Source organism: Sclerotinia sclerotiorum, genomic scaffold (assembly GCF_000146945.2).
Source record: "Sclerotinia sclerotiorum 1980 UF-70 scaffold_1 genomic scaffold, whole genome shotgun sequence".
Lineage (NCBI taxonomy): Eukaryota > Fungi > Ascomycota > Leotiomycetes > Helotiales > Sclerotiniaceae > Sclerotinia > Sclerotinia sclerotiorum.
The window spans coordinates 1929075-1948606 of record NW_001820835.1 but is presented as its reverse complement, the minus strand read 5'-3'; the positions used below and the strand labels follow the sequence as shown (position 1 = coordinate 1948606).

The window sequence follows — 19532 nt, the reverse complement described above, 5'->3', positions numbered from 1 at the left end:
TTTGCGAGGTAAATGCGTAAAGTTTTTTGTGGAATGTTTTGATGATGGTAATCTTTCCGGGGAAGGGAGATGTGTGTAAAAGTGAGAAGTACAAGCATATCAAAGGTCTCACAGTCTCAATATAAATACCGAAGACAAGGCTGGTTTCTAGGTGATTCTTCATTCATTCATTCACTCATTCATTCATGCATGCATCTGCCTAATCGAGAACTCCATGCATCCCAACCATCAAATTATAGGTGTCTCTTAACCCTGCGCAAATCTTAATCCTCGTCGTCCGACCAACCCATTTCATTGTACGGCCATCCAAACACCCCTTGTGTTCTCTCAATCACTTCATTACCGATTTCTGGAGACGCAGTCGAATCCTCAACAGGCTCGCTCGCCACAGATACCGCAATATTCTTTTCCTCCACCGGCTCCTTCTTGACAACTACTTGAACGCGTTTTCGTGTCGCCTCCAACCTTGCCTTAAATCTCGACCAACGCATCGATGCTGCTCCGTAATTGATGCCTAGTTCACTGCCAAGCCGATGATAATCGAGATTGGGTAAACTTTTCTCTTGGTTGAGAATAGCGATGAGGAGTTCCAAGTCGGCGTTTGTCAGGGCGCCGTTGGCCTCGGCCCTTTCTCTGAGACGTGTACGCCGCATACCTGCCGCTGTGGGGGTAAATGCCGAGATCTGCGCCTAGTTTGTTGTCTATTCTAGATTCCCATTGGCGAAATACTCCGATGAGAAGCTTGGTATCGTCTTTTCGTGTCATTGCGCTAGATGTTGTGGATGTTTAATCTGATCGTTTGCAGGTGGTTGATGGAGAGAGAAGCAGAGTTATTGGCAGGAGTTAATTTTCATCATTCATATATCAGTTCAAAGGCTAAATCGGAGTTAGTTCCAGATAGTTCATTAATCAACTAATCAGCTAACAATCATTTTATTCCTGAAGACTATTTGCATTTACCGATTATCCCAGTGAGGTCCGTAAAATTCCAGTAACTCCATTCTTTGATATCATGCATTGTTCCTTGGCCACATCCGAATCTTCAAAGACATTAAATGAGGAAACCGCTTCTCCTTCCATGAACTTCTCTTCTTGGCCAGATTCATCAGATACATCCTTCTTGACCTTCCCATAAGCTCCACCAGCCTTTTTTCTTGTGGCATCTGACTTTTGCTTCTTAGTAGGAGAAGTAACATCAGTCAATTCCACATCATTACCTTCGAAATCCGCTTCGTCTTTACTGCGCTTCTGACTTTTGTCGCCAGCACCTCCTCTCACCAGCAATGATCTTCAAATCTCCAAATTTTCCTTCTTTAATTTTTGCCGTCAATCGAGCCCACTAGTAGATCGAAAAGTCAGTATTTGTTTATCGTAGAACTAAGTCCAGGAGTAAATTATACTTACGCCAACACGAGCAGCATTTGGAGTGGGAAGCCCTAGATCTCCGGCCAACCTGGCATTGTTCAGCGCGGGGAATTTGTTATCCTCTGAGACGAATTGACTGAGAGCAGCGATGAGGCACTTCTCATTGTCGGACAAAATTGCAGGTGCTGGTGCCATCTTGTTTGGTTTTATTGGAGTGATAGAACGTGTTTCTGTGTTTTTGAGTGTATTCTCTGGAAATATTTTGGATGGGAGGGAAGGTTGTATGATTGTGCAAGTTTGTTCAAGAGAAAGCGAGATTGTAATCTTACAGATTTATAGTAACTTGTCCGAAAGGTGAGCAGTGAGATTTCAGGATCGAAAACTGTCAAAAGACTGCTTTGATAGTATTTTATAAGAAGCTAGTCCTATTTCGGTATATTTGGGGGATCTTATATGATGATTCGCTATGGTTGATATGGTAGTCCGGATGATCTCAATCTCTAATCATTTTCTTTTCTTTTTTACTACGAGAATCACTCTGCGAGCAAGAAATTTCACAATAGACATAAATAACCCTTCAAAATATCACATTCTCCCAAGTATCTCCATATTACTTCATCGGGTGAGCTAGATCTTGCTTTCCCAAATACACACCTTCATAAAAATCTCCGAAAACAAGCATTCACATCCCTGTGCCTCTCTGCAAGCCCAGTCTTCCTATCCGCACAATCTCAGATATCATTATCATCGCAATCTTCTTCATCGTCCTCCACTTTCACAACCTTCTCCTTACTCTTTCCTTTCGCTGTCTTCTTCACACCTCTGTTTCAACAAATATTAGCATAGCACTCTTCACTTTCAAAGCACCGACAACAAGAATACTAACTTGGCTTTCTTGGGAGGAGCCATAGGTTTGTCTGTCCCAACTGGTACTTCGACAACTGGTCGTTTCTTGTCTCCAACTTCCTTGGGATCTCTATCAACAAAAATATCCCCCATATCTCCATAGTCTCCGTTTTTGATTTTTCTCGTGAGTGCACTCCATCTATTCTTGCAAAAGGACCCGATCGCCTAGGCCAATAGCTTCTGCCAATTTCGCATGATCTGGTGAGGGGAGTGTTTTGTTTTCCGGAGCTTTTTGACATAATACTCCGATGAGCAGTTTGAGGTCTTCAGTAGTGAGAACCGCAGAAATGATGTATGGATGAGTGAATGAATGGATTTGGTGGAGATGAGATGATCGTTGTGGGGCTGAAGGACCAAAGTATCGTGATATTCAAAGATGGGATTTAAGTTGAGAATAAGAAAAGGAATAGAATATCCAGAGATTTTACACAATTAATATACAACCATCACTTTCCGAATTGTTTCGCAGAAGTATTCTTCATTCATCCATATACATTCGCATACTTTCCATCGCATTAACTAGGCTCATCTAGAAACACATTTGCTTTTCCTAGAATTTTCATCCACGAATGCAAACTCTCCGACATTCCTGCCTTTCAAATCCTTGTTTCCTTTCCAGCTCAACCTAAAAGTCCTGCAACGAAAATGCACGCAAAACCTTCAAGCCTCATTATGAAAATACTAGACTTCACAATCCATAGAATCAAACTCCGACTTGATAACCTCTCCATCCGATTCTGCACCAACAATTTCTTTTTCCGCCTTATCGATTCCTCTTCTCGGAGCCCGTCTGACAACCCGTTTCGTAAGAGAAGTCTCACGATCATCTTCAACCACGATTGGTTCACCCGTCTGTCGTCTCCGTACCGGAGATCTTGGTCTTGCTGGCACATTGCGAATCTTGAGGTCCCCACGTCCTGCTCTTTTTAGTTCATGTCTTAATCTTCCCCATACCCCTTTCGCAGAAGCATAGTTAGGCAATCCGAGGTCTTTTGCAAGTCTGTTGTAATCAGGGGTGGGAAGGAAGTCATTTTCGTTATTTGAGAATTGGGATAGGCCTGCTATGAGGATTTTGAGTTTGATTTCGGTTGTTTGGGGCATGATGATGAGATGATTGAGAGTGTTGTTGTGGAGTTGGTATTTAGAATGGGATGAGTATGTCATTTGCAAGGTCAGGAAATTTCACATCGTAGATATACTTTCATCACATCACATAAGATATCAATAATTACTTTTTCTCGAATACCCATCCCTTATGCAATATGCAATATGCAATGCAAAGCACAGACAAAACCCCTTCCAGCCACCAACACACAAATCTGCACCTTTCTCCCAGCCCTGCATAATCCCCGTAAGCCACAATAAACCTCAAGCCTCATCATGATCAAGATGCCCATATACAAACATAGCATCCTCAAACGCATTATCCTCTTTATCACTTCCCTCCAACTTCACAACTGTCTTTGCCTGTCCTTTATCTTTCCTTTTGCTCGGGCTCGACGTTTCGCCCGTATCATCTTCGATATGTACCTTTCTCTTTCTGCCTCGGCTGCTTTCTTTTTTAGGAAGAGACTTCTTGGGTGATGTGTCAGGCGTGAAAGACTTGGGAGTTGCAATGCCAAGTCGTTTTTCGAGACCCTTAAAGCGAAGTCGAGTGCTCTCGACCATAGCTCTTGTGATTTCATCGGGCTCGATTTCGGGCTTGATAAATTGTGTGAGGGCTTTGAAGTCGACTTTTCGGTCTTGCGAAAGCACTCCTTTTATGAGTTCTTTGTCGTTTTCGTTCATAGTGGATGACGGTGATGAGGAGTTTGGAGGTATGGAGTTATTGTTTGTGTAGAATTGTTTGCATGGTGGAATAGGGATTCATATAGGCTGGATGGAATTTCTAGATCTAATGAAAATGGAATTGTCGAGCAACGAAACAACAAGGATGAAAAGAAATCATGAATTTGTTTTTCTAGTCCTGCAAGTATTGCTTCATCTGTTTGCTGCATTATTCTCCCCGCTTCTCGGCAGTTACCTGGCCCACCTGAAAATATCTATCACATTTCCAGGCTATGCTTCATATTCCTCGTCGTCATCCTCATCCTTGATAGATAAATCTTCCATTCTCTCAGCTTCCGCAGCCACCTGCATATCTCCATCTTCTTCTTCCTCTTCTTCTTCTTCTTCTTGTTCATCCTCCGCATCACTAATGTCTTCCACAAACCTCGTAACTCTCGCTCGTCGAAACTGCAACTTGCGCGATGGCGTAACCGGCTCCTCCATCTTGATATTGACATCCATGCTTTCCTTCTCATAATCTTTTTTCTCGCCGTCTTCCTCATCCATATCCATTTTCTCATCTTCATCGCTCTCTTGTTTGATGACCCGACCACGTGATTTCTTAGGGTTTCCTCGCGCATTTTTCTTGGGACTATCTCCAGCTTTCTTTGGTGAAACAGATCCAATTTTCTTGCTCACGCCGGTGGTCTTTCTAAAAGTGGTTGGTCTTGCTCTCTGTGCAATTTTTTGTCTGTAGCGATCCAATTTGCAGCGAGCGGCTTCGGGAGTGGCAACGCCGATGAAAGTGGCAAGTCCTGTAAAGTGTATATGTGTTAGCGGGATGTGATGCTGCGATGATGTGATTTTAGATGAATGGTATTAAAACACTCAGGTCATTTGGAAATGAAAGTGGAAATGAGAATTCTTACTGTCGAAGTCAATGCGCCTAGGTTCTGATTGAGTCAAGAGTCCCATGAGGAGCTCCTCTTCGGGGGTTGACATTTTGGTAAATATTGGGATTTTGTTCGTGATCTGTTGTTCTAGATGCGTTGAAGGTTATATTTCGTAGGCAGAAGTTGTTTGTTTCTCAAGAAATTAAATCCAATATATGACTTTGTAGTTGAGATTCCCCTTGTCTAAGACATGAGGAACTCAGCGAAGAGAATCAAGCTTTTTATAGTTTTACCCTGTAAGTTCTCGAAACGGAATAGACAAAATTCGAATATTTTTTCTAGGCAGCAATGCATAAGTACATCATTCTCGGGAAGGAAATGCAGACGCTGATTTCATTTCATAGGTGTGCACAAATTTTCCAGGAAGTGATGTTCTGGCACAAAGGCCCGTTCGTTGTCTAGATTCACACCTCAACTCTATAGCAAATAAATTCGCAATGTCATTCTCGATAATGAAGATCATTGCTAGTAAATTGTTCCATCTATGCATTCTGAAATTTGAAATGAAGTTAACCCCAAATGAACCTCCAGCACTGGAGTTTCTGCTCATGATCGATGTGAATCTAAGTTCCTCAAACCCCATCATAACTACTCTTCCCCAATTTCAAACCTCTCTTTCCCTTCGCAACCCTCGTATAATCAATATCCTCAAACCCAGAACTAGATTCCTCTTCCTGACCTTGATCATCAATGCCTTCCTCCTCAGTGTCATCATCACTCGATCTCTGTTCACATTTAACAACTTTCATCGCACTCCGCTTCGGAAGTCTCCTCGCCGGCATCTTAAGCATCTTGACATCCTGTTCCTCATCAGTCAAATCCGCATCATCAATCTTTCTCTTGCCACTTTTCGTAGGCGTCTCTAGCACACTTTCCTCCCTTGAAATCTCGTACTTCAGTGGCGAGCCTGCTAGTTTCGTTCTTGCAACTTTAGTGTTCGCTTCTACTTTCACGGGACTGCTGGCGTCTCCATCACTCCCATTTTTGTCCTCCTTTCCGTCATCCTTCCTATCATCTCTGCCTTTTCCATTCCTATCCTTGACTGCAAAACTCTCCAAAAGTCTCCTCCACCTATGTCTCGCAGCATTCTGGCCATTAACGCCCATATCTTTAGCCAAGCGTTTGAAATCAATTTTGCCAACTGTGATTTGTCTGAAAAGAGCGCTCATAACAAGGTCATTGTTATTTGTTTCAGCAGTCCCAGTAGGTGTACCGGGAGCTTTTGCAATACTTTCCTTGAATCGTTTCCAGCGATATCGGGCGGCATTCTCACCGTTGACTGGAATGTCTTTGGCCAACTGCTTGAAATTGATTGTGCCATGACCACCTACATCGATTTGTTTGAAAAGGGCTCTGAGAACGAGGTTGTTGTTTTCGGTTTCTGTGGAGGTGGGCATGATGGCTGCGTGCTTGAATTGATCGTATGAATTGTGAGAAAAGTTTGAGTGGATTATCTTTGGTAAGGACGGTATTGTAAAACTTTCTTGTGGAGGTGAGTGTAGTAAAGATAAGGAATAGTTCTCGATTTATGGTTGATACATCACAATTACCTACGATTAGAACCGCCTCGAGCCAAAAGTGAAGGTTCTTGAACTTTCCTTGCCCATCTGACCAACTATACTTGGGCAATCTTTCTTTTTCGATAACAATCCTCAATTATTCTCGCAAAAGTAAAAATAATAAAAAAATAATAATAAAAAAAGAAATGAAAAAAAAAAAGAAACAATCAAACAAATAAAAAAAAGTGATGAAGATGTAGCCCCCCGCATACAAGGATACGTGCATGCATAAACCGCAAAATTTTATCACATTTGGGACAATGAGCTACAGACTTTTCTTCCTTGCGCTTGCCGCTACATAATGTATTGATCACTAGCCCATAATTCGATGCTCCAGAATGTTGCAAATCATACAAATCTAATTATCCTCGTCCTCATCATCCTCATCCTCATCCTCATCTGCATCTTCTTCGGCTGCTTTCTTCTTAGCCGCAGCATCAGCTGCAACCTCAGCCTTCACAGTATCCCGAGTAGCCTTGACCTTGCCACCCTTTCCCTTTGAAGTGATAGCCTTAACGTTGACAGGAGTTTTGCTATTGCCCTTCTTGGCTGCGGCCTTCCCCTTCTCAGTCTCCTTAGTAACAGCTTTTCCACCGACAGTCTCCTTGGCAACGACCTTTCCGCCACTCATCTTGATGGTGTTGGTTTTCTGATTATCGCCGCCACCATCGCCATCGCTATTACCTTCGCCTCCGCTTTGACTTTTAACCTCATCTGAATCATCCGTACCAGCCTCTTCCGCCTCGTCACAAACAACGCCCTTGCGCATCTCGATATTCAAACGGGACCACCGCTTATGAACAGCGGCTACTTTCAGACCACCCAGCTGTCCTCCGATAGCTTCCCAGTCGACCAATTTGCCAATTTCCTTTCTTGAAACCTGCTCGATGATGGCCCTCATCAATTCGGTATCTGCGCGAGTAAACTTAGATGCTTTAGATGGTTTCGACATTTTTTTTTAGCTTTGGGTGACGTTGTGGTAATTTAGTGAAGGGGTGAGGATTGCAAGATTGTGTGCTTGAAAGGTGGAAAAGGTGCTTTGAGATTTGTGGTGTATCTGAGGGTCATTTGGAGAACATGCGATAAATAGTGTATGAGACCCTTTGGAAAAGAATGACACTAATGTTTGGGATGCAGGAGCGAGATTTTGCGTAGATCATTCCATCCATAGATCGAACTTCCATGAACACCTAAGACCTGTGAATGCCCAAATTTGTCCATTGAGTAATAACTGAAGGTGTTACAGCTTAAGTGTAGCACAGCACCGCTGCGGTGGGAGCGATTACTTCTTCGCATGAACTTGATCAAAATTCTGTTGATTTAGCTCTCAGAAGACCCAGAAATAGGCATGGAATGCCCAGGATGGTAAAGTTGCATTGTAGATGTATCGATCTTTTGTTTTCTGCCGAGCCTCATACAGATGCACCTGATTTGACAAACTAAAACTGCAACCTCGATGTAGGTTGTAGATACTAGTCTCGCTGCACAGGTCTAGGCAGGGCTAGGCAGCCTAATTTTCACCTAAAAGGAAGTGGATAAGTCATAGACTGCCATGAGGAGCTTGATCAGAAGGCTGTACGAATGTTTTGGTTAAATTCGAGGTGTTTCTAGATATTGGTAACCGCTTTGAACTTTCTTCATTAATGGGTAAAAGCCCACATCGGAGATTTTTTGAATACTGTCTACCAATCATCCAAAGCTAGCTCGCAACTCTACATCGTACCACCAAGTAAAATTAAGCTCGCGTTTAGTATCTTGACTTCAAGCACAATCATGCCTCCCAAGAAAGTGTCCCTAAAACTCGACAACAACACGCTTGTGAGGACCGCCGTTACCAATCAAATCAATCTCGCTGATGAGTTTAAGCAAATATGGAATAAACTTGATCATGATCGTTTCATTGAGGATATGGGTGTTGGCAACAGAAACGCAGCTTCTAAAAGGTATAAGAGATGGGCAGCCGGAATCGTCAAGTCAAGTGTTAAATCGCACGGATATGATACAGATACGACCGACACTGAGCACAAAATTGAACCGACTGAGAAGGCTGTGAAGGAGGTCTGCGCACCACCAACGAAGAGAGAGACCAAAAGAGAAGGGAGCGTCCCCGCGTCAACAAAGAAAGGCGCAGGAAAGAAAAAAGCTACTGGTAAGAAGAAGAAGATAGAGGATGAAGGCTTGACTGAAGAATGAACAGGAAAAGCAACAGTCTCCGCTGACATGAGCGACGACTTTTCTGAAGAGGAATCCGAGGAAGGTTTTTGAGGTCGAGAAACAGTGGAGCATGAGGATGAAACGTAGGCGGTTGAGTTGAACAATTGTAGGAATTATTGGTGTTTCAATCCATAGCCATTTTGTGAATGTGGAAAGGAAGGAGCTGGATGATTTGGAACAGTTGATGCATGTTGCGCTTGGGTGAAATTGGATTTAGGAGACGGGATTGAGTTTGTACCTGGATCTCGCTGCGAGTGATGGGATCACTCTGGCGTCAAATGAGATGCATCACACACTTTTATACTAGTAATACGTCCCAGAAACTGGATTTGCTCTGTGTGACAGAAGATTGATAACCTACCACAGCCATCAATGCCATGGACTTATGGCGAAATTCCCTGATATTAAAAGCAATGCTTCATTGTGGACCTAACGAATGTATTGAAGGTCAGCTCTCGTTCGCCGTGATTCAAAATATCCCATACTCTCTTCAGTCAAGGTGATAGGACGAATAAGTAGCAGTTTCAACACAGACTGTATGTTGGGTTGGGTTGAGTTGAGGTTGAGGCTGTTTAGACGTTGATTCTGCACGAGAGATCTTTGTGCACGGACCATCGTGTACCATTTGCAGCATGTTCGAACTTACTTGAAATTGTAGACAAACATTCACCATGTAGCGACCAATCAACCATGGTAACACTGCTGAATCGGAAGAGCCGTAGGAATAAGGAATTTGGCATGCATCGTGTTTGCACTGCTCTATACTATAGAGCTCTCTTAAAGGATTGCACATAAGTACATGCCTTCTTCCGTCAAGCACCCGGAGAATGTCTGCAAAGTCTCAGTTCCACAAGTTGACTCCTTTTCCCATACAGTAGCAGGTGCTCCTGGCCTAGGAGTATTCCTCATGCAGCTCGTTAATCGAAATGGCGCAACCTAAGGTCAATCTGAATACTGATCGAAATGCAGGTGCAAGGAGTCGCATAATCCATACGGAGTATGTGCCGAACAATTCTTTCCCACTCATCAACTTCCAATTTCGAACGATCTTCCTTCTTAGGTATATACTATATAAATGAGGAAGTGGGTCTAGAGGACAATAATATATTGAGCAGTGTTTGTGGCCTGAACTCAGTGAAGGAGAATGGTGGATACCTGCCACTCTTATCGCTTTGACTCATGGGGAGGTGCACGTTCAGGCGTTGCAGCGCTATGGCGATTTGTCTTTTGAATATGATGTCCATATGATATACCTTATGAAGATGAGCACGCCGGCGATACTGTCCATGGAAATGATTGTTTTGCCCTGCGTCAGGCACGAACTGGACATGACGAATTTGGTGCATTCATCTCAGCTCTCGTGGGTTCATTGCAGTTATAGGGAAAACGAGAGATCTATCTACATATGCTCACGATATACGAAGAGCTGGCATGTTAGTGTCGCCTGGAAAACATCCACAAAGACCATTGAGGTGGCATTGTTCACATATCGAGCCGCCAGATTTCCCTTGAGGAATTTTTCAGGGAGATGTACGGTTTCGTTCCATGACCAATTCACGAAAACTTCTAATAATACCTTTTCTGGATGCCACCGAAATATCTTATACTGTGGAATTTTGCCATATTGGTGCGCGCACATGAACAGCAAGCGCTGCGCAGCAAAAGAATGTCTTCAAGATTCAGAATCATGAATGCTGAAATTTTTTTATGTTTATTTTATTTCATTTTATTTTGCTATATAAAAACCTTTAATGTATCCTGTTATTTGATTTGAACGCGACGAGGATACGGAAGGCGACGTATTCATCAGACATGACTATCGGAAAGCGCGGAGGGCAATACCCCTCTGCCAAACAGCATAAATTAAGTCCACGAATATACCTGGTTACTGCAATCATACGATTCGACGACAGAGAGCTGAGCTATTCTAATATTGAAATAGTAATCAACTATCAATGGTATGATATTATGTCGGAATCTACGTATCCAGATAACCTCGGTAAAAGATACGGAGGAAAGCTGCCTAATTCCTCTGTTCGGGTATCTAGTTAAAAGGCCTGTTGAAGTCGCAAGCCCTGAAGGTATCACGGTTAATATGAGTCTTGTCTTGGAATAAGGGTCGCGCACTAGCTAATTACAGACTGCGGAAGACACAAGTCCGCTTTATTGCACCGGCTAATTCTTGCGGTCCATTCCCCACGATCTGGTGATATAAACAAATTGCTTCCTGATATAGTTTGTTCCTTGGATGCCGATTGGCGGGTTTTACCCCAGATTTAAGAAATCAGTGCATGTGTTTTGCGGCTGTCGTACCGACAAGCCTGTGAAACCCCATAAATTCTTTATTGACTACTCCGTACATTGTGGACATCCACCCACGCAGCCCCATCCGTCAAATCAGTGGAGTGAGGGGAAAAGATCGAGACTTATCTTGGACTTCTACTATTTTATGCACTACTATTCTTGTACATGCAGGGATATTCTTCCGTCTGCAGAAAGGTCGCCAGTATGGCTCCATTTTTGAGAGATTTTCTTCTCAAGTATTGCTCAATGCGGAAGAAGGATTGATGTTTTTCCTTCATTCACAATCTATCCCACATTTGATGCATCACAATCTTCATCCCGGGCCGCCGGGTGCCGGGTTTTCGTTACTGCCCTTTGCATGTCTAATTTTGCATATAGTGGGATGGAAGTCAAATTTTCACCGCATCTCGTTCTCTACATAAATAATGACACTGCCCTTCTTCTCAGTTTGGCTTGTATCATTCCATTGTACTTCCGTTTCATAGGTTTGGCCAAATATCTCCAGAATGAAGGTATCAGTTGCGCTTATCACGTCCTTTGCCGTGGCTCTCGTGAGAGGCCAAGCAGCCGGTTACTCACAGTGTAAGTAGGAATCTTTGATACTGCTGTACATTTGCTGATAATTTATAGGTGGAGGACAAGGTTGGACTGGAGCAACAACTTGTGCATCAGGATTCACATGCACCTATTCAAATGTCTACTACTCGCAATGCGTGCCAGGCTCAGGTTAGCTGATTTCTGTAGATATTCTTTGACATCTACTAATGTGGCATCCAGGAGCCACAACTTTAACAACAAGTACCAAGGTTGCTTCTACCTCAACAACTAAGGCAGGCACTTCGACTGCGAGCTCCGCCAGTGCGCCTGCGAGTACAGCTACAACCATAACTAGTTATGCCAAAGCCGCAGGCACTGTATTCGAAATCAATGGAAAGAAGACATACTTTGCAGGAACCAACTGTTACTGGTGTGGTTTCTTGACCAACAACGCAGATGTTGACTTGGTTATGTCTCATCTTGCTGCTGTAAGTTCATTGATAGCCTGTTATTGACACTGTCTAACATGTTATAGTCTGGACTTAAAGTGCTTCGAGTCTGGGGCTTCAATGACGTCACGTCAACACAAGGCTCTGGTAGCGTTTGGTATCAATCTTTCATTGCAGGGCAATCACCAGTAATCAATACTGGTGCCAATGGCCTTCAGCGACTCGACTACGTAGTACAATCGGCTCAAGCTCACGGAATCAGTCTCATCATCAACTTTGTCAACAACTGGACCGATTACGGAGGAATGCAAGCATATGCTACATACTTTGGCATTTCCTTGACAGATTGGTACACCAACGAAGCAGCTCAAGCACAATACAAAGCATACATTGCTGCAGTAGTAGCTCGTTACAAGACAAACACCGCAGTTTTCGCTTGGGAGCTTGCCAATGAACCTAGATGTACTGGATGTGCTACCTCAGTCATCACCAACTGGGCGACAACCATCTCTAAATACATCAAATCTCTCGACCCTAACCATATGGTTACAGTCGGAGACGAAGGATTCGGTCTCACCGTAGCAAACGATACCTCCTACCCATTCACTTCAGGCCCTGGAACATGGTTCACCGATCTCCTTGCCATCCCTACTATTGATTTCGCTACCATTCATCTCTACCCAGGCTCATGGGGAGAAGTTGACTCTTGGGGATCTTCTTGGATCTCTAGTCATGCTAATGTCACCTCCCTTGCTGGCAAACCACTCGTTTTGGAAGAATATGGTACCGACACCCATCTCAATGAATTAGCATGGCAAGGAACTGCTCTTGATACCGACACTGCTGGATCTATGTACTGGCAATACGGAGATACTCTTTCCACGGGAAAGACTTCGGACGATGGAAACACCATTTACTATGGAACAGATGAATACACAACTTTGGTACTCAACAATGCCGCTGCTATGAACGCAAAGGCCGTTCCATAAGGAGGTGCAATTTTGCGCTGTGTTGACGAAAAAGATGGAAAGAGAAGAAATAAGTGACTGTACGTAGCTTTCTTAGTTGTAAATAAATATCATACTGTCATTCTAGTCTCATTGCCATGTTATAAATCTTCTTTCAAAAGTGGTGACTATATAGACTCAGAGCAATATAAAATTAGCATAATAACGTTCTCGCACTCCTTCTTTTGTCTGTCGAAAGTAGTCTAAATTTTGAAATATATATCAGAGAATAAAATTACGTAATTATATTGAATTACCTAAAGGAGGTATAAATTGTGATTCTGAAATTTACAAGGCATCATATAAGTCCCTTTATAGACATACAACACGGCGTATTTTCACGCCATCTCTCCCCTCCCAGTCCTAACCATCATACACTCCACGAAATCTTCCCCATCCACCACAGGAATCACCAGTCTCCCCCTTTCCTCAAAACCAAAATACTCATAGAGCCCCTTCCCTACGGGACTAGCCTCCAAATACGTCTCCACGCCCTCCTCATCCGCCCTCTCCAATCCCCATCTAATCAAACTTCCCGCCGCCCCTTTCCGCTGCCACTCGGGCTTCGTAGCAATAAGTTCTAAATACCAATGTTTCCTCTCTCTCATAATATCTCTCCGTCTCTGAATCAACGTTCCGAAAAAATGATTTGCGAGGTCCACGTTACAACCTTGGGGCCATTGGGGTAAGCCATTCTTTGTGGCTACTGGCGCGGAACTATCGTTCCATTTTGCGAAGGAGATGATTTCTTGGGTTGGGGAGAAGGAGTCGTATATGCATATGAAATGGGATGAGGGGTCTTGGATTTCGCTGAGCATGCTGTTGTACCACCATGTCTGGGTTGTGGGGAGGGTGCGGGGGAAACATTTTAGGGAGATCGCGTCGTTGGTGAAGGCGGAGAGGTAGATTTCTGTTAGGGTTTTTGCGTCGGAGGGGATGGCCGGACGGAGTTGGTATTTCATGATGGGTTTTTAGTTTGAGAGATGGGAATGCGGGGGTTGATTTTAAAGTTTGGTAGTTTGTGAAGATTTGTTGATTTGGAGGGTAGGGGAGTAGGAATTGGTCTCGCATGTTAATTTCATAATGTTTTGGCATTCGAAGATCTACTGCTCTTTTATGCAATTACTATCTGCATACCAAAAAAGGGAAGCTTTTCGCTCTCGTCGTCGTCGGCGTGAGTCAGCTTCTATCTGCATGATGATTTGTCATCGCTAATCTTAGTTTCACCAGAGTAAGGTTACAGTACTGTAGATTATATTCTACAGCGTTTGTGAGAATTATCACCGCATCAATATGATGAATATTCACATCCAACATTATCATAAGTTTTACAATTCATGATTCAAATATGAAGCATTAAATATAGCTAACTCTGTGCGATCTACATCAACTTAAAAAAAGACTGCGGGGGCTCTATATACACAGCCGACCTGTCACTCGCCGGCTAATAATGTTAACATGGCCCACAAACGGTAAACTCGTCCGAAATAATATCGGAATTTCGCCTTCACATCCGGCTTATGTACCTGGGTATTTATTAGGCTTTTCGAAACTCATTTAATCGTTGGAGGAAAATTATGTTTAGGAAGCTTGAGACCACGTTTCCTTTCTTCAATCGTTGTTATCCACTCTTGACAGACGACCACTTTTTATTTCTGATGTTTCGTTCCAGCGAGTGTTTACTTCGAGTGATCAATTTTGTTTGTTTTTTACTAATTTTCTTTGTCGTGTAATCAGTAACCTTAGTCTTCCAAAAGAATCAAATTCAAGATGAAGATTCCTTTTGCACTTGCTATCCTATCTCCTCTCTTCTTTTCGACATCTGCAAAAACCGTGCTTGATGTCGAACCAATATACATCGGCGATGTATTCTATCCACCCTCCATGTATTTCCTAGCATGGACACCATCCACACCATCTGTATCCAAAGAAGTAACCCAATCATCAAAATCAACCTCGCCAGAATGGTGTCGCACCGCAATCGACATATCGGACCGCGCCAATTTCTCCATTGCGCACCCGCAATTCACACGTGGAAATCTCACCAATTTGAGATTTCACAATTATTTCTCTGAGGATGCATATATCGAGAGAAATGGAAAGAGATGGGGAGAATGTTACGTTACGCCTGAGAGTGGAGATGTAGGGGTATGTGGAAACGGAGATCGATGGCTTGGAAGGGGAAAAAGGACGTGGAGTTGCTGGCCCGTTATTGAGGATGTTCCGCATCATCATGTTATGGGACAGGAACAGCAAGAGCTGGATATTGGGAGTATGAGTTTGAGTGTTGGGAGTGGTTATACAGGAGCTATGGAACGTTCTACGCAGGCTCAAGAAACTGGGGGACCGTTGGGTAGTGAGGTTAAGGAGGCTTTTACGGCGGTTATGACGGGGTCGAACTATTAATTGAGAGATCTTTTTTTTTTTTTTCATTTTCTTGTACATGATTTTGCTTTTCCTTTGCCTTTCTATCTTCTTGAATTGATATCGGATTGCTGATATTAGACGTGGCATTTGGAGTGTATCTTTATGCTTCTCCCTGCCACAACGCTACTACTCTTCCTTTCAGCAGACAATTCACTTCTTCCGAATATTTCCCACACCAAGTACAGCAGCATCTTCGCCCTAAGTTTATACTAACCTTCTCCGTCCCGCTGACCCTGATATCCTTCGTCGCAAGCTATCCGAATATTCTCCGCAACTACACAGCCCAACTTCGTAGCATCCAATCCAGTCTCCCTCAATATCATCTCAGAAAACTATACTCTAAGGCTAGATTTCGCATCTTCAGAAATTAAATCATACGCATGTTGACATCACTCACATGCTCCCTCTCATCCTCATTCTCATATGCTCTAGCAAACACACCCCAGCATTTTCCCATCCAAACCGTATCAAACCTAATTCTCTAAATATGCGCCCTATAGCTAAGACGAGCCTCTTAAAGAAACCCTCGCATAAGCTTTTTGTATATTAATACCATGAGTTCACCAGTTCTCTCAACCCAATTCCAATATCGTCTGTAGCCCGCACACACAACTATGATCCTTTACATTCAAATCCGTTTCGTAATCTTACCATATCCAATTAATACGTGTATGCCACATTGATAGAGATTGAGCATCGGATTGGAAAGTGTTAGATTCATCATAGTTGGCTTGGTGATACGAGGGTATGACTCGCTTCTTGGCTTTGTGTCGTGCCGTGTAGCGATGATTATGATGCTGGTTTTATGGATGTTCGATTTGTGTAATGATGTTTGGTTTTGTATTGATGATATATATATATGTAGTTTAGCAGAGAACTTTGAAGATTCAAATTTCAACCCGGTTGTCATGATGTGATTCTATCGATGAAGGTACATTCAGGGCTAGGCTTTAGATGCCGTAGATACTGCAACGGAGTTTTGGATACTCATAGGGTGCTCTGAAAAGTCTAAAAATATCTATTGTTCCTGAAAACTGGGTGTCGCGAATGTTGGGATCGCTAACTACGTTTATTAGCTGACATATTAGGTGCCTTCAAACAGATGACAATGTAGTTGTGGCTACTGCATTCATAAGTGACTAGGTATTTTTTCAACTGACATACACTCAAATTCCGGAATTTGCACACTTCTTTGAATATATAACTCCCAGGAACCATTTGAAACGTGCAATGCCTCGTAACTCCGCATATTTGATTCCAAAATTACAGCCATCGGCGGTGACTAAAGAAAACCAAAAATCAGCGAGAACATTTTTGACAATGCTATCTTATGAAACATAGGACATTTCCCAACTGCTGCCATCAATTCCATTCTTACTTATTCTACACAAATACTCCGTTAGTATTTCAGCTCCTTTTATTTCAATAATTACTCCTAGAGTTTGTACTTTGAAGCCTTTCACAGCCAATGTAATCGATATCATAAGGAGTTTGAGTAGTAGTTTTCATGAGCTCTTTGACTGACTTAGATAGGCTTAGCTTGCCGACTCTTATATACTGCATATGTGCCTTTTACTCTTGATTTCAACCGACTGGGGAGACTCATAGTTGCTTGACGTCATCTTTGTTCCGCACTAAGCAATCAAGGACTCATCTATTCACTCAATTGATCTAAGCCTTTGTGACTATGATCTAGCCACGGGGCAATGCTATATAAGCTTCTCATACCCAAACCTCAATTCCTTCCTGAAAAAAGTATTTCAGGGCATAGCAGATGCAGACGAAGACGGGAGGGCATCGAGACCTTTATGCTCATTGGAAAAACATGGGTTGTATTTTATTACCATCCAGGATCTAGGTAAAATGAATTATTTATCTAGAGCTGGCGAGGAAAATTGACAACAAAAGGATACGACATGACAATGCGATACTGAATATGACAACAAAGGTGTATTTACCTGGGACAAAACTCAGACATAGATATATTCATTACTCTTAGATTTACAAATTTGGTCTTAACATCAAGAAACAGAAGATTCTTTGTGTCCTATCGGAGCAGCTCCGCTGTATTTGCTCTTACAAAGAGTCCATTAATGCTTGATATTATTCTGTCGATTCATGTATCTTCACCGCGTGTGTCTTTTATACCTCTCAAGTGCAATCCGCGATGCTTCTCGCATACTATATCAGGTAGCGAAATGGTTTTCAGAGCTGTTGACTATCTTCAACTTAACCTATTTCACAACTGCTGGATATCGATTTATTGCCCCTGTAGCTAGTATATTTTGTGGGAGACAGGAAAGTGTCCTTGTAGACAGTTGCACTTCGATACTCTGGACGGAGAAGAAATGGCAACGAAATTAGAGCGAATTGAAACTTCCACATGATCGATACTACCAGAATTCATCATCTGTTTTCTGTACTTTCCCAGCACTGATATTTTAAACGATGCTGATAATGCAGAGGAAAACATTCATATAAAACCATTATTCGACGAGATGAAAAGCGGACAACAACATAACCTCATAACTAATGACAGGAATCAGAAATCAATACTATTTTTCTAATCCACTGAAAACCCATACATCAATGAACAAAAATTTACTAATTGGCAGCCGATCCGTCGGAAGACTATGGACTCCTCGTCTCCGCAATTTAAATAAGCCCCCAGTTATGAGCAGCGCTGTGCCTAGTTGCGGTATGTATGGCAATGCAGGGATATAGATATACGAGAAGAAATTGGCATGGTTTATATACGACTGTCGGATCCAACTAGCGGGACCTTTTGGTAACTTGGTAAGTATTGGCCTTTACTCTCCAGTAACATCTATATTTGCAATATCTTACCAAAGGATTTTCGAAGCTTCTGACGCACACCACAGTATAACTTCCTCCGTCATCCAAAATCTATGCTCATAACATATTATTTTCTTCGAGCTAGTTTGCAAAAATCAGAGTACTATAAAAGAGAAGCCCGTTCCGGTATTCAACCGTACCAAACACTCAAAGCACAACTATTAAATCAGGCATGGAACGATGGAAGAGCTTTTTCCTCTGTTTTCTACATGTTTTGAACGTGAGACTTGAAACGGTTTCACCCCGTTCACAGCTGCCATATTCAGCAGCAAAAATAGAGGATAAGTGAAAAACAGCTCGCAGTTAAGACGGCAACCATTAACAGAAAAATGGTATTAAGAGCAAGAATTTACAATTTTGCGCCAACAATAACCATTAATGAAAATGACAATTTCAACAGTCGACAATAACTCCTGATTATCTCGAAGTTTCTGTGTAAATCGACCACTAATAGAATTCAAATATGAATCACCATTCTTTTTATGTATTGGTCGCGTTCCCCCAAGGCCTTCCACCCTACTCTGAAACAACTATCACTGATAGAATAAGTGTTTTTAGTGCAGTAAAAGTTTATCTCAGGGCTTTCTTACCTATGGCTGAAGCGACATGAGCTATTGGTTCCTGATATCACTTGCGGAAGCGACTATTATAACATTCAGGAGAATTTATCATTTGTGAGGTTTCTTCAAGCAAGCAACTCTCAAGTTCAGGAATTGGCTATCAAGATTCACATCATTCAACACCTCCCTTTTATCCTTCGATGTAGAGCGCTCGCTCCGTCACCCATGTCCCATCCATGTATTTATATTATCTTCCAATTGGTCCATCAAAGTACCACGTTGCACATCCCATTTTGATACCAGATAAGAATATTCAAATCATCGAAGAAACTCAGTAGATGTAGTTCAATGGTAGAGACACACTTCTTAGTGTGAGCGTGAGGTTGAAAAGGACTTATTGTTATAGCTAGAAGTTGTAGCGGAAGATTCTTCTTCACTTTGCATTCAGGTCACTCTACCAATAGCGTGGGAAAAGGAGGTTGATTTCTTTCTATTCCATTTTTGGAGCGAGTTCAGTATAGGATTTTGTGCTCCTTTTAGACATATTAAATTCTCCTTACTTTTTGCAAATTTACGCTCCGGATGTTATCTTTTCCTACAGAATACCTGGATACAGTTGTGTCTATCC

General features: G+C 42.5%; 14 protein-coding genes across 14 annotated transcripts; 4 read left to right on the top strand and 10 right to left on the bottom strand.

Annotated features, from left to right (window-relative positions):
* Nucleotides 1-263: 263 nt before the first annotated feature.
* SS1G_00756 (predicted protein) lies at nucleotides 264-653 on the bottom strand (the record flags this gene model as incomplete). The annotated part of the gene is made up of 1 exon (XM_001598617.1): nucleotides 264-653. One exon carries the CDS (start codon nucleotides 651-653, stop codon nucleotides 264-266), a length of 390 nt encoding a protein of 129 aa, XP_001598667.1.
* Nucleotides 654-963: 310 nt separating this feature from the next.
* SS1G_00755 (predicted protein) lies at nucleotides 964-1560 on the bottom strand (the record flags this gene model as incomplete). Its single annotated transcript, XM_001598616.1, has 3 exons — nucleotides 964-1163; nucleotides 1279-1339; nucleotides 1405-1560. The coding sequence occupies 3 exons, from the start codon at nucleotides 1558-1560 to the stop codon at nucleotides 964-966; spliced, it is 417 nt and encodes a 138-aa protein (XP_001598666.1).
* Nucleotides 1561-2096: 536 nt separating this feature from the next.
* SS1G_00754 (predicted protein) lies at nucleotides 2097-2364 on the bottom strand (the record flags this gene model as incomplete). The annotated part of the gene is made up of 2 exons (XM_001598615.1): nucleotides 2097-2187; nucleotides 2252-2364. The coding sequence occupies 2 exons, from the start codon at nucleotides 2362-2364 to the stop codon at nucleotides 2097-2099; spliced, it is 204 nt and encodes a 67-aa protein (XP_001598665.1).
* A 588-nt stretch (nucleotides 2365-2952) lies between these two features.
* Nucleotides 2953-3372, bottom strand: SS1G_00753 (predicted protein; the record flags this gene model as incomplete). The annotated part of the gene is made up of 1 exon (XM_001598614.1): nucleotides 2953-3372. One exon carries the CDS (start codon nucleotides 3370-3372, stop codon nucleotides 2953-2955), a length of 420 nt encoding a protein of 139 aa, XP_001598664.1.
* A 267-nt stretch (nucleotides 3373-3639) lies between these two features.
* On the bottom strand, nucleotides 3640-4059 carry SS1G_00752 (predicted protein; the record flags this gene model as incomplete). Its single annotated transcript, XM_001598613.1, has 1 exon — nucleotides 3640-4059. The coding sequence occupies one exon, from the start codon at nucleotides 4057-4059 to the stop codon at nucleotides 3640-3642; it is 420 nt and encodes a 139-aa protein (XP_001598663.1).
* Nucleotides 4060-4329: 270 nt separating this feature from the next.
* Nucleotides 4330-5040, bottom strand: SS1G_00751 (predicted protein; the record flags this gene model as incomplete). Its single annotated transcript, XM_001598612.1, has 2 exons — nucleotides 4330-4853; nucleotides 4968-5040. The coding sequence occupies 2 exons, from the start codon at nucleotides 5038-5040 to the stop codon at nucleotides 4330-4332; spliced, it is 597 nt and encodes a 198-aa protein (XP_001598662.1).
* Nucleotides 5041-5563: 523 nt separating this feature from the next.
* Nucleotides 5564-6388, bottom strand: SS1G_00750 (predicted protein; the record flags this gene model as incomplete). Its single annotated transcript, XM_001598611.1, has 1 exon — nucleotides 5564-6388. One exon carries the CDS (start codon nucleotides 6386-6388, stop codon nucleotides 5564-5566), a length of 825 nt encoding a protein of 274 aa, XP_001598661.1.
* A 520-nt stretch (nucleotides 6389-6908) lies between these two features.
* SS1G_00749 (predicted protein) lies at nucleotides 6909-7502 on the bottom strand (the record flags this gene model as incomplete). The annotated part of the gene is made up of 1 exon (XM_001598610.1): nucleotides 6909-7502. The coding sequence occupies one exon, from the start codon at nucleotides 7500-7502 to the stop codon at nucleotides 6909-6911; it is 594 nt and encodes a 197-aa protein (XP_001598660.1).
* Nucleotides 7503-8323: 821 nt separating this feature from the next.
* SS1G_00748 (predicted protein) lies at nucleotides 8324-8743 on the top strand (the record flags this gene model as incomplete). The annotated part of the gene is made up of 1 exon (XM_001598609.1): nucleotides 8324-8743. One exon carries the CDS (start codon nucleotides 8324-8326, stop codon nucleotides 8741-8743), a length of 420 nt encoding a protein of 139 aa, XP_001598659.1.
* Nucleotides 8744-9690: 947 nt separating this feature from the next.
* On the top strand, nucleotides 9691-10880 carry SS1G_00747 (predicted protein; the record flags this gene model as incomplete). Its single annotated transcript, XM_001598608.1, has 4 exons — nucleotides 9691-9761; nucleotides 10203-10294; nucleotides 10707-10763; nucleotides 10813-10880. The coding sequence occupies 4 exons, from the start codon at nucleotides 9691-9693 to the stop codon at nucleotides 10878-10880; spliced, it is 288 nt and encodes a 95-aa protein (XP_001598658.1).
* Nucleotides 10881-11574: 694 nt separating this feature from the next.
* SS1G_00746 (hypothetical protein) lies at nucleotides 11575-13043 on the top strand (the record flags this gene model as incomplete). The annotated part of the gene is made up of 4 exons (XM_001598607.1): nucleotides 11575-11650; nucleotides 11699-11794; nucleotides 11846-12093; nucleotides 12141-13043. 4 exons carry the CDS (start codon nucleotides 11575-11577, stop codon nucleotides 13041-13043), a joined length of 1323 nt encoding a protein of 440 aa, XP_001598657.1.
* A 356-nt stretch (nucleotides 13044-13399) lies between these two features.
* SS1G_00745 (hypothetical protein) lies at nucleotides 13400-14023 on the bottom strand (the record flags this gene model as incomplete). The annotated part of the gene is made up of 1 exon (XM_001598606.1): nucleotides 13400-14023. One exon carries the CDS (start codon nucleotides 14021-14023, stop codon nucleotides 13400-13402), a length of 624 nt encoding a protein of 207 aa, XP_001598656.1.
* Nucleotides 14024-14831: 808 nt separating this feature from the next.
* SS1G_00744 (predicted protein) lies at nucleotides 14832-15467 on the top strand (the record flags this gene model as incomplete). Its single annotated transcript, XM_001598605.1, has 1 exon — nucleotides 14832-15467. One exon carries the CDS (start codon nucleotides 14832-14834, stop codon nucleotides 15465-15467), a length of 636 nt encoding a protein of 211 aa, XP_001598655.1.
* Nucleotides 15468-17604: 2137 nt separating this feature from the next.
* Nucleotides 17605-17873, bottom strand: SS1G_00743 (predicted protein; the record flags this gene model as incomplete). The annotated part of the gene is made up of 2 exons (XM_001598604.1): nucleotides 17605-17669; nucleotides 17723-17873. 2 exons carry the CDS (start codon nucleotides 17871-17873, stop codon nucleotides 17605-17607), a joined length of 216 nt encoding a protein of 71 aa, XP_001598654.1.
* Between the last annotated feature and the right edge of the window lie 1659 nt (nucleotides 17874-19532).